Source organism: Trachymyrmex septentrionalis, unplaced genomic scaffold, assembly GCF_001594115.1.
Source record: "Trachymyrmex septentrionalis isolate Tsep2-gDNA-1 unplaced genomic scaffold, Tsep1.0 scaffold11, whole genome shotgun sequence".
NCBI classification, from domain to species: Eukaryota; Metazoa; Arthropoda; class Insecta; order Hymenoptera; family Formicidae; genus Trachymyrmex; species Trachymyrmex septentrionalis.
In genome coordinates, this window is record NW_017304228.1 from 903,338 (window position 1) to 920,383 (window position 17,046).

Genomic DNA, 17,046 nt, shown 5'->3' on the forward strand with positions numbered 1-17,046 from the left:
TATAATGATTATATTACCGATTATCTATCTGTCCGTAGTGGATCTCGATTGGAGAACGAGACGTTAATAGCTTTTATTTTTTCAAGCTTTTATAAAACAATATGTGTTTTATTAATTACTTAGTTTGTGATTTAGAATTTTTTTATATCTATTTTTTCATTACTTTCAAAATTGCTGATTTTAATTTAACGAGTTCAATTAGTAACGATCAAGTTGTCAATCTGGAATAAAAATTCGTGATATTAGCGATTCGAGATGAAGAGTTTTTTCGCGAATTTTTATTTTGAATTTTAACTTCGCGATCGAGTTCGATTTATCCGGATATAGAAACTACTCGGTCCGTATTGACAGCATTAGTAGAACTATCTCGCGATAAATATAACGTTAATAGTTGGGGAACGGAATGCGAAAAGTTTTCCGATTACAATGTTGAACATGCAGTTATATGCTCCCCATTGACTAATTACGGATTGTAATCGTAATAGTAATAGTAATAATGATTAATCTGGTGCTCGCTCGATTCGCGATAAACGCATGTCGCGAATGAATACGCAGAGCGAGCGAGCGAAAGAGAGAGAGAGAGAGAGAGAGAGAGAGAGAAAGAATGTGTGTGCATGAGATAATTACTCTGGTTGGAAAATTGCGCGAAAGTGCCCTTGCTGCCCATAATTACTGAGGGAATTACCAATAGTCATTTGCGATGTATGAGCCATCGAGCATGACAAATTGAAAATGATGTTTCTAATTTGTTCATCTTTTCGTCGATATCTCAATATTTTTAGTCCAAAATTTCATGTCGGAGGATAATCGGATATTAAAAAAAAAATATATAATATGAATTATAGAGATATTAACTTACAAAACATAAAGATAGATGTTATGTTCCTTAAAATTTATGATTCACTGTTATCAAGTTATATCACTATTCTATCCAACGGCTCGTGCTAGATAACCAAAGGGACTAATGTTCCATCAATCGACAATCGCCGAGTGCATCCTCAATGACGACAAGTACCACGGGTACGATAACTTCTGGTACCTGCGGTCAACGAGTATGCGCTCGTGGGCTGAAAACGGGGTCAACCGTGGCGTATCCATGGTGTAATCCCATCGGAACGTTTCAGCCGGTATGAACTCGCTTGAGGTAGAGGTGGATTAAACGAAGAAGAGGGTGTGTTGTGTGCGTGGTTGCGTGCGTAGATGCGCCCGACGGAGTTCATCAAGTTTCACACGAATAGAACGTGTCGATCGATATCAACGCGGATACGCCAAAACCGTGGAAAAGCAAAACAAAAAAATCTGCATTGTGTTTTGAGTAGCGAGCAGGAAAGGCAGGATCGCCGGGAGCAGCAGAATACTTTATACAGGGCGTTCACGAAAATTACTGTGTTAGTAATCACGAACGATCAAAAAGAAAAAAAACGCACAAATTATCAGACTGAGATCCTCTTGAGGTCTCCGACTGTCATAAGGATTTTTCATTCCTATTGAAAAACGACCGGACCCGATCGAAGGTTTCCGCAAAAGAATTCGCTCGCGGATTATCGGGTTCGCCTCTAATTCATCACGAATCATCCCTCGATCACTCGCAATCAGCTCCGTGAATTACCGTCGTTCACGTTGCGGATACGTCCCTGGTTGATAAAGATCTCCGGAAGTGATCTTGATACCCACGGTTCATCGAAACGTTTTGATGACTATTCGATTACATTTTGAATCAATAATATATGCAGACAACCGGGAGGGTCCAAAACTATCGCGATAATTTTCAACAGCGGGCACAATCGCGCCGGGTATATCTTCAATGATTATGGGGACCAATGTTAGCGTGATAATCTATGGGTACCTATGGTCAATGAGCAATATACTCAACCAGGGGTGTCGTGAAGTTTTTTCCAAATCTCTTTTTTTTTTCGGATTTTTTTTTTTAGTAGCGTTTTCACATTATCGTGCAACGCGCAACAATTTGATAAACACTGCGAATCAACATGAATATCGAAGTTCCAACGAAGAAATGAGTCAAAAGGCGACGTCCGCGAGACTCGCTTCCGGTTTCCGAAATTGTTTCGAGAAATTCTCCCGACGGCTCGCAACATCCTTTTCATACAAGCACAAACGACAGCACCAAAATGGCTCGACATATCGATCCCAAACTCGACAAATCGTCCCCTCAATCAACTTCTTATGCGCAATAATTCGTTTCCTCTGGAACAACAATATTAACCTGCAATAATAATGTTAGCACCTGTAGCGCCGCGGATACGCGAGAGTCATTGTTATATCTTTGTATGAACATTTAATACGCAATAAAAATATGTATGTCGTCATCCCACTACATGTGCGGTATACGCTTTACTGCCCCAATATCTATTTGCATAACTGTCTTACATCGCTATCTCGTTTTGCGTTGAACATTTTGTCGATAACAAATATTACATTTATTTTGTATGTATTGCCGCTGTTAGTTGAATATTTTTAACACGTTTCGTCAATATTAAAGTAACTTTATCGCACTATATAAGTCACCGGTGATCCACGATCTTTGTTCGTGTTTATTATATTTATTAAATAACGTGAGATAACATCTTTCGCAATGGATAAAAAATTATGGAAATTATTATTAAGGAAGACCTAATGTACCAATAATGTATCACGTATCATAATTATTTATGTATGACAAAAAATATTATTTTATAATTTACGTTTCTTATTTTAAAATAAAATATCAGTCTGGACGAAAAATAGGTCATCAGTGATCCACGCGACGCGGAACGTGTTAAATTCTTATAATAATAGATAATTTTGCACAGAAAGAACTGTTTTGTTGGAGTATGTAAAAATTTAGCTAGACCTACAGATCTGAAAATAATTTGATCGGACCATAAAAATAATTCTGTAGGACGCTTAAACTGATTGCAAGAATATTATTTTCAAATCTAGCTAAATTTGTTTTCTATCTATAGCTAAATTTTAAGATACTTCAACAAAATCATTCCTTCTTTGTACGCGAGTAACATTAACTCTTTTACGACATAATGATATATCCGCCTTTCTCTATTTAGTTTCTTACGATTGATAAACTTTTTACATATTTTTTACACTTTTCATTCTTTTGTTGTAATACTTGAGTGATCTGTAAGATGTAATGGTATACTTTAATCTCTCCAAAAAGTCTTTCAAGTTTTATTGAAATCGAGCTAATAGAAAAAAATACGTCGCACAGAGTCAACGAAAATTCTATGGTTGAAAATTAGTTAAAAATAAAAGACATATCGTACGTAAAAGACACATCTTTCTACGTAGTTTATATTATTACATAATTTATATTGTATATAAAAGATTTATCTCTCTTTTTGCAAAAATGGATATACTATTCTTTTCTAAAAAGACAGAGACATTATACATTATAAAAAGATAAAAATCAGGCTTCCGTCACAGTCTTCGGTCTCCGGAAGATGCGTGCGGAAGATTCGGCATCCTCCGCGGTCAGAATCACGTGCTCGCGTACTTGACACGTCAACACGTGCTATCATCGTCGACTGCGGATCTCCGGATGGCAAATCGAACGGCGCGAGTCGTCGCGCGGATTGCAAGTGCGCGCGCAAGCTGGCAACAGGTAAATGGCAGGTAAGAAAGAGAGAGAAAAAAGGTGAACAGGAGACGCAGGGAGAAGTGGCGGAATAGGTGAACGCGATGGCAGGGAGACAGGTGCGCTGGTTGGAGGGGCTGCGACTCCTCGAAGAGGTGGGAGTCTCGGGAACCTGATGGAACCCAACAACTCGGTTCGGTTTAGCGTTCTCGCGATCGACAGTCAAGCGTGGAGGGCCGCCGATGGTGCGCGTTTTACGAGTTTGCATGCGAACCGAATACAATGTACGCGCGTGCGTTCGCGTTCACCGCGACGCAGGAATCCGAGGACGTCGGGGTGCGTAGCACGTGATCGTGCGTGGGTGCGTGAGTTCGTGCGTACGTCCGGGGCGCGGACTGCGCTTCACGGATGACTTCGGTAAGTGAGTGATCTTTATCGTGCTTCTAATTGCAGTTACAAAATTCCGCAAAGACTTGGCGCAGAGTTTGGCGCGACTTGTTTCTTCATGGTGTTGCGCCATAAAATTGGGTAAACAATGCTCAAATTTCATAGTTGATGCGAGGAAACCGTAATCTTTAATTGTTTATCTTTGAAGTAGATTTAAAAGACTCTTTTCTTTCTGCCTGAACTGCAATATACAATGTCTATTATACGACAAAAACGTCCGAACGATGAATGATTTGGGATTATTTGAATGCTTCTCCATAATATTCTCTTTTCGGAAAAGAACTTTCTTTGTGTACATGAATGTCTTTAATTTTACAAACATATTCGATCGAGAATATCGTTACCATTGAGAGAATATTATTGTCCACGACTTGACGAGCTTATCGTTGTCATTAGATGCTCGAGAATCCGGTTACAGAGCTGCTCGAATCGAATTAGAGCTGATCGGCGTATAGAGGCGAAGTGCGCACATCGAAAACACGCGGAATGCGTTTCGTTGGACGATAATGCAAGGAGGATCTGCGGAGACTTTAACGATCACATAGTTGAATACATAAGACGAGGCTTAACATTTATCAAGATAATTTCACAATTTATTCGTATCGCATTGATCCACTTGCTTCTATATGTATGATATCGATCCCCGCTGCTTGGAAATACCGGTATACAATACCATATGTTAGAATTTACAATGTGTTCGGGAGAAGTTACTAAAAATTTTACTTAAAGAATTTTCTGCCTAATTTGGAGTCAGTATTCCCTTCTACCGTTCAACAAATAAGTAAAAATGATCAAAAATAAAAACCTACGTTTATTAAAATAGATTCATTCTGAATAGCATAACACAAAGTAGTAAAGTTCTCATTTTTATTTCAAGCTTTAAAATTTAAGATTACAGTTTGATAGAATTTCAAGGTCTTGTTACGACGGAATGTCAATTTTGTGTTTGATTAACAAGAAATAAGTTACGAAAAGATTGTGACATCCAATTGAACTTTTCCTAAGAATTATCAACTCGAAACAGCCAAAGAATTTGTAGATTCTTTTTTTTTAAATATTTTCTCACAGTTCAGAGATTTATGTTTCATTCATGTAGCAGGCTTTCAATAAAGTGCATATTTCCGGTATCAGACGATGCTTTCCGAAAACTTATTAAATATGCATTAACACTCTTTACTCGCTCAAGCAAGGACAAATCAATCGAGCGCGACGTTACACTGCACTGTTGCAATCGTTATCCGTGTGGAAAATCGCTCGGAAAGCTCGGAAATCGAGTGTTAGACGACGTTGTAATGAAAATGACTAATTAATTAGTACCTAATTACACGCGCTTGCCGCGCAACGTTGTTTGTCCTAGTTTGTTGCACGTCGGTTACGCGGGATTAGAAAATGCGGAATCGCGAATGCAGTTTCTTCCGAGATTGCTACCGCAGCATTTGCGACGTTTCGTCATAAGCAAGATGATCGCGCGTACGCGGTGTGACGCGGCTTCGCGCGACAAATTCTGACGTCAAGTACGTGACAAGACTGGCTGCGGGTTACGCATAGCGTTATCAATGGGCAAAAGATGTTACAAGAAATGAAATACCAAGTACGTGTGACGATATGAGTCAGCTTCTAATTAAAATAACTATGTGCAGTGGCTGATAATTTCGTATTTTGCTATTTGCTAAATTAGGAATAAAACAGGAAATACTTTGAACGTTTGTTTGACCGATATCTTTTTATCGCGTTCAACTAAAATATCCAAATAGCTTTTTAGCTAAAATATTCAAACGTTAATAGGTTTTTTTAGTACAAATAAATAGTGAAAATATTCAAACATAGGTATTGAATTAGGTTTTGAATTACAAATTAATATGTGAAAAAAAAAAAACAAGTAAAAGGGGCAAAAAGAAATCCAATCTTGTTGTCAATCATAATGTTTGCACACGGAAAATGATTTCAATGTTTCAAGATATCGAAACAGAAATTTTTGCAACAATATAGCATAACTCTTATGCTATTACAGCGTATAATTTCTCATTTATATGAATAATCGATTCACGCTATTTAATATCCGATAAACGACTTTGATTCGTGATTCATTCCTTTGATCGTAGTCGAGGTTTGAGAGCGAATATCGACGATGTTCGGGTTCGTATAATGTTCGCCATGCGTAAAACTCTTCTCGTGAACCAGTCAAGCAACATTCCTGTGTCCCGACCGTGCATGTCCACCGCCTACCTCTGACTTCTCTATTCCGACTTTCCATGGCAAACGATCTCTCGATGCAGAGTTCGAGCAAGGCACAGTTTATTATGGGATAAAAACAGCAAGATCGAGATATTGCTTAATGAAAAGTAGACCTGAAAGCTTGTCTGAACGTGTGAGAATGCGATAAACGTTTTAAAATAATATTGAATGGCAGGCATCGTGAAGAAAATAAAATAACTCTTATTTTGAGAGACATCACCATTGAAATTTTTTAAATACGATGGATTAAAATGTGTAAATAATTATTAATTATTTATATATATAATAAATCAATTTAAAAAAAAAAAGAATTTACAAAAATTATCAATTTATATATTATCAATTTATATATATAATATAGTTTTTTTTTAAATAGTACCTACTAATTTATAATATCTATTGTTCATGAAATTTTGATCAATTTGAAAAATATAAGAAATTTTTCTTTCAAAAATTAATTGTGTGAACTGTGTGTGTGTAAAAAGCTTTCCGATTTTAAATTATGAGTTTTAATCTTTGAACATATAATGATTAAATATGTTTTCCAGTACGAAATAATTATACACTTCACATCGTCAATATTCTAATTATTTATTTTACTTTGTAGCGCCATATTATGACATAATCTAAATTATTTATTGGGTTGGTCAGAAAGTTTGTGCCGATTTTTTTTAGCTCAAAATTATACATAGAATATAATTGTTGTTGTTGTTATACCATTCAATAGAGCAAAGTTTTACCTTTAAAAATTGGTTTTTTAAATTGCAGTACGATGATTTTTAACAAAGTTATGAGCTCGGTTATAAGCAATCGAAGTCAAAATGCTCCTTTTATTTATTTTTCTCGATAACTCAGTAATAAAAAATCTTAGGAACATTTTTAAAAAACGATTTTGTAGGGAAAGCTTTCACTTAAGTAGAAAGCCGAAAATATTCACGAATTTTGGGCAAATGATATACTCAAAGTTAGAAGAAAATTTTCTATCTTTTTCAACTCATAGTTTTCTGTATGTAAAAATTATCAAACTTACAGAAACTCAAAAAAAAAACATAGTAACCTTTCGAAAATAGATATTTCAAGCTTTAAAACCTTTTTTTTTAATTTAAATTTTTTAAATTTTTGACTGAAATATTGTAAATATAATTTTGTGCTAAAAAAACAGCAGGAACTTTCTAATCAACCCACTATATAATATACATCGCATAAATCAAGATATTTATTTAGCTATATTGTATCAAGTAAGAAAATAAAAATAGTATTTGCACAAACTGTAGCACAAACTTCTTTATCTATACATTGTAACTTATCTTCTTCATTCATATTTGACAAATATTACAGGAATACTGAACACTTCTTATTTTGTCTACATTTCTCACATAAGTATGAATAAAATATATGTCAGGTTTATTTCCCGGAAATATAACTTTTGAAGTACAGGGACTTAATTGATTTTAATTGATATTATTCGAAATTATTTTCTCAAAAACAAAACAATAGAATTTTGAAATTTGAGAAATATTTTATAAAATTATCGTAAATACATATGTATATTATACGAAATATAAATATAAATAAATACTATTTTAAGACTTTTATCATTTCCGTATTCTGTTCATTTTAAATAGTTTACTATTGCTTTATTTTGTACGATTATTTGAGTAGATTGTACCATGTGTTCGCATTCGATTCTCATTTGTTACAACACCAGGCAACACCCTAAAGCATTGTGCGTCGACACGTATTGTGTGGTACCAGATATTGTATTCGGGACCAGATGTACCACAGCGCTCACTTGATCCAACGCAGCGAGCGACAACAAACATTTGCGTTACAATGTACATCCGAATGATTACAAGTAAAGTTATGCACTTTAATACATATATATATATATATATATAATACCCGATAACTGAATGTGTTAAGACACGCGATAATAATATTGGTGAAAGAAAGACACGTATGATCGTGTATCTTCCAAAACATCGGTAGGTGTATATGTATGTGGACATATCATAATCGCTTGACGCATTGCTGTGTTGCAATTATTAAACGTTATGACGTTATCAACTGTGACAATATATTTTCATTTCGACAATATTTTTTTTTAATTTTGCAATTAAAGTATACTGTTTTATAGATATCAAAGGAGCAATGGTTAAAAATAACAAAATGTTATTTTTAATTTCCATATGCAAATCACACAATTCATTTCCGTAATTTTAAAGTCCATGTAAATCAATCTATTTCTGTAGTTACAAAGTAAACAATGCCCGTACTAACGTATACACTTAGTAAATAACAAATTAGATTTGCCAAATGTAATACTATTCTTGAATTGAATTATTTAACTCTATTGTTTTAGTTAAATTAACAATATATTGAGTAGAAACAATGGCGAATTATTAGAAACAGTTAAAAATAACTCAAATTGGATATAATTTGACATTATGAATTTAACAATGTTTAAGTATTGAATTGCAAGCATGTGAATAATTCTAAAATTGACGTAATCGATCTTGAACATTTAATTAAGATTTCGGATATTTTATTTAATTAAGACTAAAATGTTGATTAATTCTTTTAAATTTTTTAAATAAAATGAGCATTAAAATAAGATTGTGATGAAATATTTCGGTTCATTAAAATAATTCAGTCTTAGCGACTTTAATCGACAGCTAATCGTTGTTACGCGTGGGAGAGCAATTTTCCATTGCTATTACGTAGGAAACGAAGCAAGCGTTTACTTCGCTGGTTGATACGACGAGTGAGTCACAAACGCGATATGCTGTGGCCCTGAGAATATTAGTCTCTCATTATTGTATCTTATTTCGAAAACGACTGCGGATTACACGTCTTACAAGTATCGAGTATTTAGTGTCTCATTATTATCCGTTAATTGATTGAAATTCATTCTTTGATTACAAGAAATTTTTTCTATTTATAAATCTGTTTGTTTATTGCAATTTTTGATAATATCATCGTGACTATCACTATTGAAAGTATGTTACTCACTTTGAAAAAAATAGTCCTCTAAGCAAACGTCACGCAATCGAAAGAATATAAAACACGACAAGAACGATAGACCGCAAGTAATTTACAAAACATAGTCCATGATGTGACAATAAAACGAGGTTGTCGGTGGGTAGGCGAAAGTATCTCCGCTGTTGCACACGACACCGGAGGCCATTTTGATGCATCCAACCGCGCTCGCATATGCGTTAACACAGGTGTTTGAAGAGTACAGGTGATGCCACTTCACAAGTACTAACGCATCTCTCGATGAAACCGGACGTAACCAATGGATATAAACAACGAAATAAAACACATTTCTATTCAAAAAAATCCTCGATTTCGACCTAAATAAACCCACTGTACATTCAAACTGTACGAATTGCTATTGAACTTCTGCATTCCTTTGCGACTTCCTCAAAACCATCAGATAGTTGTACATTTTTCGTCTAGTAATTACATTAAACACAATTTATGTAAATTAAATTAAAGAAGTTATTCTTCTTTTATAGCGACTGCTGAGGAATTATTTTAATTTTAACAATAATATATTTTTAAAAAGTATGAGAGAATATTTAAAGTCTAAATTACTAAACCGAATCGTATATTCGAAAGTTACAATTTACAATAAGATATTCGACAATTTTAATATCCAATTTTTTTTTCTTTTTTTTTAGTATCCAAAAATATTTTAGTATCAAAATATAATTATATTTTGATAATCCATTAAAATTATTTTCAGATCAGTATCTAAATAAATGTTTTAATATCTTGTTAGTAAAAAGCTGTCCTTTCCGTGTGTATGAACTACATTATGTCTCTCATTGATTATCTTTATATACCATACTATGTTTCTCAAAATTGCAGTTATATTCCATCATATACGTATGTATATTACCGTCAGTATTAATTCGTTCACTAAAGAATGACATATCACTAAAAATGTAATTAAATTGTCGTAAAGTCTTTTTGTTTGCAATTGTAACAGATTTTATATCGTCTAACGGACTTTTTCACCGATCCTTTACTATATATATATACTTTAGAAAATAATATTTACAATTCAATGTGTATGTAAGAATATGACAGATGTTTTTTCATAATGCTTTTAGCGCCACGAACATGGAGCCTCTTCGAGGTATACTTTTCGAGTGCCGTTAAGGATTATCATGAGCGTCGATTATGGAGAGAGTCACTATTGTGTCCTAGATCCGTGATTCGAGATAAAGAGAGAGAGAGAGAGAGAGAGAGAGAGAGAGAGAGAGAGAGAGAGAGAGAGAGAAAGAGAAAAAGAAGAAAAGTAAAAAAGACAATTAGAAAAAAAGAAAGAACGTCAAACCAGTTGGTGAACTCAATTAAATCCGCTGCACATTAGAGCCGATATTGCTTCGATTAAGTGTTACTGGAAGTGATCATAAACAGCATGACATTGATAGTGTCAGTTATCGTCGTTCTATCCGTCTTGGCTAATGTCTTGCTAGCCGACCTCGATCCTCGGGGTACCAGGTGTGGCGACATATTTTGCAACATCTCGCAGTATTGCAGCCCCTTCGATCTGCATTGCAAACCATGTGCAGATGCGTGTAACGCCACGAGTCACAATTATCAGCCAGACGAGTGCAAGAAAGACTGTCAATGTGAGTAGTAAACAAGTTTTTATGTAAAACTTTGAAAACAATAATTATTCAACAGCTAGAAAATGAAAATCTTTAAACGATCAAGCTGGATTTTTAGTGCTTAAATAATTCAGTGTAAATTTATATTCATATCTATATTGAGAAAAATGATTTTGCTATGAACACAAAAGGATTGCAAAGTTTAATTGTCAAATTTGTTTGTTGTTTCTAGCAAATAAATTTGCTATATATTTGACAAATATTTTGCATTTGTTGCAAATAATTTTTGTAACGAATACGAAAAAGAACAAATATTTCTAAGACCTGCAAATAATTTGCGATTCCTATATTTGCAAATGGAATTTGCCAATGGATTATGGCATAGGATTAGCGATCACAGCAAATTTTTTCTCTCCGTGTAATCGTGTATGATAAATTTTATGCCGAATTTAATTTTCAGTTTTGAAACACAATCCTAATAATTAGAGTAATAATATCATAAATTAAATTGACAAGCAATTTAATAGAATATTAATGCTCATAGCCATTTTACAATTAGAAGGATATTTATAAACTGGATATTCATAATAAGCATTTTAAAAGTAAATAATTTTTTGTATTGTTATATGATAATTATTATCTTTTCACTGTTAAAGAGCATCGTTTAAAATCATAATTAAATTCATTGCGTGGTTTCAGTCAGTCGATTATGAAGTTCGCTTTAAATATTTCCTTAATTTCCCTCCTTAATTTCCCTCTGTCCGAAATGACACTTAAATTGAATATTAATTGAGTATTCAAATAAACCTTCATTCTGAAGATTAGCATTTAATTTGAGTGTTATTTCGGATCGCCAATGCCTAGCTCGGTGTATTTTTTCGTAAGGGTTAAAATATACATAAAAATATAGTCTTTTTTACAATTAGCTTTTGCTTAAAAATATTTTTGACAAAATACTAGAATTTGCGCACACCGGTATGAAAGTGTCCAAATTTTAATCGCCGGAAAAATTAACGTTCTATATTTTGCTAATTTGAATTTACCTATACGATTTTGTCTCTTATCTCTTTCATCAGTGTTTATTCATGTGCGGTGCGATGTCCTGATTTCTCGTTTTCACGCGAGCATACGGGAAACCGGATAGCAAGTAGGTACGGTGCCATCGTTCACCTCTGCCGAGCGCGGCGAGCAAGCAAACCAAACCCGGGTTCTCGGGTCCGTTGACTTTGCACCTGACTGTTCCTACCGACTTCCCACACGCGAACGCGGTCGATGAGTCACCTAGCTTCTTTTCTTCCTCCCTCTGTCCTCTCCGCCGTCCTTTTTCTTTCAGCCTCCTCGGACCCTCCCTATCCTCCTCTTCGTCATTTTTTTCCCTTCCATTCCTTGGTTGGTATTCAATATCGGTTCCGTAATGGGGAAGGGGAGATGTATTTCATGCTCCGACAGGTAGGAGAAACTGCGGCTTCGCTCCTTCTTGAGACGCGCGAAGAATGAAATTCTCTGCCTTTATATCAAAGGATGCTCTTTCGCTTGACGGGGAGAGGGAAAGGGGAAGGGGGATTTGATTTGACGTGTGTAGCTGGTTCGTACGAAATTATCCGTGTAGAGTTCTGTCGGGCCCGCGTCTGGTTCCCCATTGAGAGACCCCGTTATGGTGTCCGGTTACGTTATGTCGGTAAACTCAGTTCGGACTTATATATGATTTCTATGTTGGGGGAGAACTTGTTGACTTTGTGTGTTGGGAAATGAACGTATAAAAATGTTCAATGAAATAAGAACTCTCTCTCTCTCTCTGGGGAAGACGTGCTGTTCCTTTCACGTCTAGGATATTCAAGAAATTTGTAAAACGGTGAATGAAGATTGCTCTAAATTGTAACTGTTTGTGTTGTGGGACATTCTAATAAATTATTTTTCAAAATTGCGACATCATAATTAACGATCCAAATAGTACGGCATACCACACGATATTTTATCTTTGGTAACTGATATTATTTCTGAACAATTAAATATCTCAGTTCAGAGTATTCTTTTCTTTACTTGCAAATTTTATCCAACGGCATCGCGACTAAGCGCTCGCGAATCGATCCATGTAAACTCACCGTCCCAGGTCTAGGTTCGTTTCTCTTTTGGAATGGGGTCATCTTGCATTTATAGTTGGGATAAGGCGTAATCGCACTCTCACGTGCTGTAAGCACCGTAGGTCGGAATTGTTTGTGCTGTTAGTTGCTATCGCGACCGACTCTCCGGCCTTACGCAAGCGCGCGAGAACTTTTTGAGAGGTATGCGATTGATTCGAATAAGAAGAATCGGAGAACGTTGTTGTGAAGACGAATGTTGAAGTGTGAATGTTGAAGTAGCAGACAGATCGATTGCGCGTTAAGCCGAATTAATTTTATAGAAATTTTTTTTTAATTTGCTCGGAAGGAGTAGATCATACAGAGAAAAACTCCAATGGAAAATAAAAATAAATGCCTAAGTAATGTCATAAATCAATAAAACTGACATGTAAAATTTACTTATATGTTAGATATTTTTAATTACAATATAATTATATATTTTTTACGCAAATTTTTAATAACGTTTACCTTTCTTATTTTAGAGCTATATTATATCTTTGAACAAACTATTAATAAAGATTGTAGTATGTATTAATATTATTAAAATATTATTGCAATAGTATTTTTAACATAGTACATTTTTCTTTTAACTGTTATTCTTGAAACTGTAATTGATTCGACTTTAATTATATGTGAACACAAAACCGTCGAGTTTCTCTCACATATCTAGTGCATGATAGCATAATGGTAAAAATAAATTATTAACGACGCTACAACAATTATAATTGGAGAAATCTTCGAGTTTTGTAGCGTCGTTAATAATTTATTTTTCGTAACGCTTTCTAAATAAATATTTGATATTGAAATCTTAACAAGAAATGTTAATAAAACATTCATTTAATGTTGAAATATCTCGAGCACATTTTAGATAAGTTTACTCGATAAATGCAGTGCGAATGCGCGAAATACTATACTAATTATTGGTCGCTCCTTCTAATTTCAGTTTATCTTCATGATCAGCGCTACATTCAACGCATGGATCAATCAAGACAGTACGATGATCTCAGAGGTGAGTGGGCTCAAGTGCAAATAGAATATGCACATAATTTTATTGCGAAGTACTGCACGTCTTGAGAGAAGTCAAACCAGTCGGAGATTTCAACGACGCAAATCTCGCACAAGCGTCACTCGGCTTATAATTCTTGCGCGAGTACCGCTTAATACATGGTCGCGAAGACCGGTAATTTATTGTTGTAAATCTCATAGCTATTTTTATTACAGAAGTATAATTTTCACGTACATTTATAGTCAAGGTATATTTACATTTATATAAATACTTTTTCAAGTGGTTTCAGAATACTCAGGAAATTTCAATATTTCATTTTTAGTCTTATGTCTCGTATTGTCTTATATAATTCGCGATTAGAAAAAAGTAATTGTAAGCAATTTATAACATATTGGTTTTAATGTTTCATATTAACGTTGACTCTTCCTTTCTAATATAAGAGAACTTTACTTAGAAACATAATGCGCAACTTTCACTTTCGAGGGTTTAACGAGAACAGATATTAGATATGCTTATGCGTATCTTTTTTAAAATCAGCGATGTATTATGGAGCATAATAAACGGTTATCACATAATTATATAATATCAAATAATTAGTCCCCAGTTTCTTTGAAAATATTTACATTCTATTTGTTAATGTATGAAATTAAATTGCGCAAAAATTTCTAATGATTATATTATCTAAAAAATAATCCTCTTCTGAAACGTCATTATTAATATTTCTTATAACAATTTCTATAATTAATGTAAGAATTGGGTTCGAAAATAAATCGAATATGTTATACTAACCGATTTCGTTAATCTTCAGAAAATTTTTATATTAGCCGTAAAATTTTCTTTTATAGAGGAGGTTGAGAGGCTTAAATACAGGTTCGTGATCACAACGATTTTGACCTGTTTCTCGCTGCTCGGAATGTTGTACCTGCTGGCAAGGACTTTAATACGGTGGAAAAGGATCCAAGAGTCTTTACAAACTATATTTCGAAGGAACATAAAAGTGAAGGTGAGAATCCACAAGAATAGATGTTTTCAAAAAGCTTTTTCTTCATTATTACGAGAGTATTGCGACAGATTTTTTCATAACGTACGTGCAAAAATAAAATAAAATTTATCAACATAACAAATACAAATTAAAAATTTAGTCTCCTATACGAAAATGATAAAAAATTCTTATATTTTTTTTATTTTAATTTTGTATTAAAACCGCAAGTGACCATTGCGAAAAATTTAGTGACTTCTTACGTGATGTAGTTTGCAAGGTAGTTGCGAGTAAGACTGTAACGTCTTAATTACGTTGTTGCTTCAGCAGGCTAATAAGAACAAAGTGCAAGATGACGTCGAGGCCGCGAATAAGCAAAATGGTCTCAAGTTGACTATACCAAGCATAAGTGCCACGGTGGAGCAAGAATCCAAGATAATCGAGAATAATAACAGTAATAGTAATAGTAATAGTAATGGGATTAATACTACACCGAACACCACGAGCACACCTCTCTCACGACGGCACGCTAGCGAGGATACTACTCTCGATTATGCTTACGATAATCCGGCGATGACACCGAGCCCGGACTCCGCGCAGCTTAAGACGAAGGCTCGCGAGAGTTCGTTTTAAGGGCATCGTTTATGGGCATTTAAGATAAGAATATATGTACGCAAGGATCATTCTCGACTTTACTCGAAAAAATATAAATCTCGAAGTACTTAAGCTTAAAAAAGGAAGGCATTCAGATAAATTTGCTTGTTCTAAAAATACATTTTGAAGTTCCACTTATCCAAATAGGAACACCTTTTGTGGCAATAATTGCTTTTATGAAAAAGTGAACAAGACATACATATATTTACCCAGAATATTGAGGAAAAGATTTCTTTATCGGAAACTTCAATAATTCTGGTTTAAGTGGACAGGAAAATGAAAATAAGAGGATGTGGCTAAGCGTATAGGCGTAAAATGTGACGTGGCTATTCTGTCTTGTTCTGTGACTATATTGAGATATAAGATTTTTCGCGTTTTTACAATTTTTCGAGCTATATTGTTAATAAATATTGGAATGTATGAGCGATCACTCAATGAGAAATCACTCAATGCATCGTTTTGTCTTTTTTAAATGCTCTCGCAATTTTACGTACGTTGAACAGTTTTTAAGAATGATATTCATAGTCGATAGTTCTATGAATGACCACAGTGTAGAGAATAATCATATTTCTACATAATTATTTTTTATTCCCAATAATCCCTGAATCATTAAGCGCCAAGTCATAAAACAAGTGATTTCTTGATATTTTCAATGACTTGGAGAAATAATCTATTGGTGCATGGCTCATTTTCGACTACGTATTAATTACACTATGATGAAAGAAGTATTTGAAAAATAACATAGCTTTTACATCGAGACTATAAACATTGTTTTAATAGATCACTTGTACAGTTATAATATAGTAACGTAAGTTTTGGAGTGACTCGTGAATGCGTGTCACGCCTCCGCGAACCATGCGGCTGTGTGACTTAATTAAATAGTTATTAACGCGACATACTCGCGAAATGTAGACGCGCGCGGTGCAATTTTCTCGACTCTATCTTCTTGATCTTAAACTGCTGGTGAAACACTAGTTTCCGTGAAATTACTATACTAACGCCAATACCTTCGACTGTTAGATAAGCTGTAAGTGTCCCTAAAGTTATTCTTTTGCTAGTTCTTCAAATAAACTTTTAAGTTTGTTTTATAGTTATCTTCTATTGATAAAGGCATTATGCATTGGTATTTACTAATAAATTAATTCTACTTACAAATATAATTAATGAATGATTAAAAAGTTAATTTTATTTATAAATGAAATTAATGAATGATTAATAAAAAAATGCAATATTTCTTACAAAATTTTTGTATAGTGTTTTTACGATTAATTTACAATCGCTAAAATTATATCAACAACCCGAATTAAAGATCGACGATTGGAGAGCGCATAAATTTCTATTGTATTATGTATAGCGCGCGTCCATTTAGAATTTTAATAATAGATACATAA

At 34.1% G+C, this 17,046-nt stretch overlaps 1 protein-coding gene and 1 long non-coding RNA gene across 3 annotated transcripts; both read left to right on the forward strand.

The window, feature by feature from the left end:
• The first annotated feature begins 3,804 nt into the window (after positions 1-3,804).
• Positions 3,805-10,556, forward strand: LOC108749090. Its single transcript, XR_001939341.1, has 2 exons — positions 3,805-4,006; positions 10,393-10,556. It is a non-coding gene; the product is annotated as an uncharacterized LOC108749090 (long non-coding RNA).
• A 15-nt stretch (positions 10,557-10,571) lies between these two features.
• Positions 10,572-16,758, forward strand: LOC108749081 (protein grindelwald). Of its 2 annotated transcripts, none has more exons than XM_018487598.1 (4): positions 10,572-10,917; positions 13,960-14,025; positions 14,868-15,025; positions 15,329-16,758. In XM_018487598.1, exons 1-4 carry the CDS (start codon positions 10,704-10,706, stop codon positions 15,632-15,634), a joined length of 744 nt encoding a protein of 247 aa, XP_018343100.1. In that variant the 5' UTR covers positions 10,572-10,703; the 3' UTR covers positions 15,635-16,758. The 2 variants fall into 2 exon arrangements, with proteins under 2 accessions (XP_018343100.1, XP_018343104.1); XM_018487602.1 differs by having other exon boundaries at positions 15,332-16,756.
• The last annotated feature ends 288 nt before the right edge of the window (positions 16,759-17,046 follow it).

Excerpts from the sequence above, each read along its gene's own strand:
- LOC108749081 (XM_018487598.1), top strand. The coding sequence starts at position 10,704 with ATGACATTGATAGTGTCAGTTATCGTCGTTCTATCCGTCTTGGCTAAT. Across the intron at positions 14,026-14,867 it reads ACAGTACGATGATCTCAGAG|AGGAGGTTGAGAGGCTTAAA; the intron begins GTGAGTGGGCTC and ends TTTCTTTTATAG. Across the intron at positions 15,026-15,328 it reads GAAGGAACATAAAAGTGAAG|CAGGCTAATAAGAACAAAGT; the intron begins GTGAGAATCCAC and ends TTGTTGCTTCAG.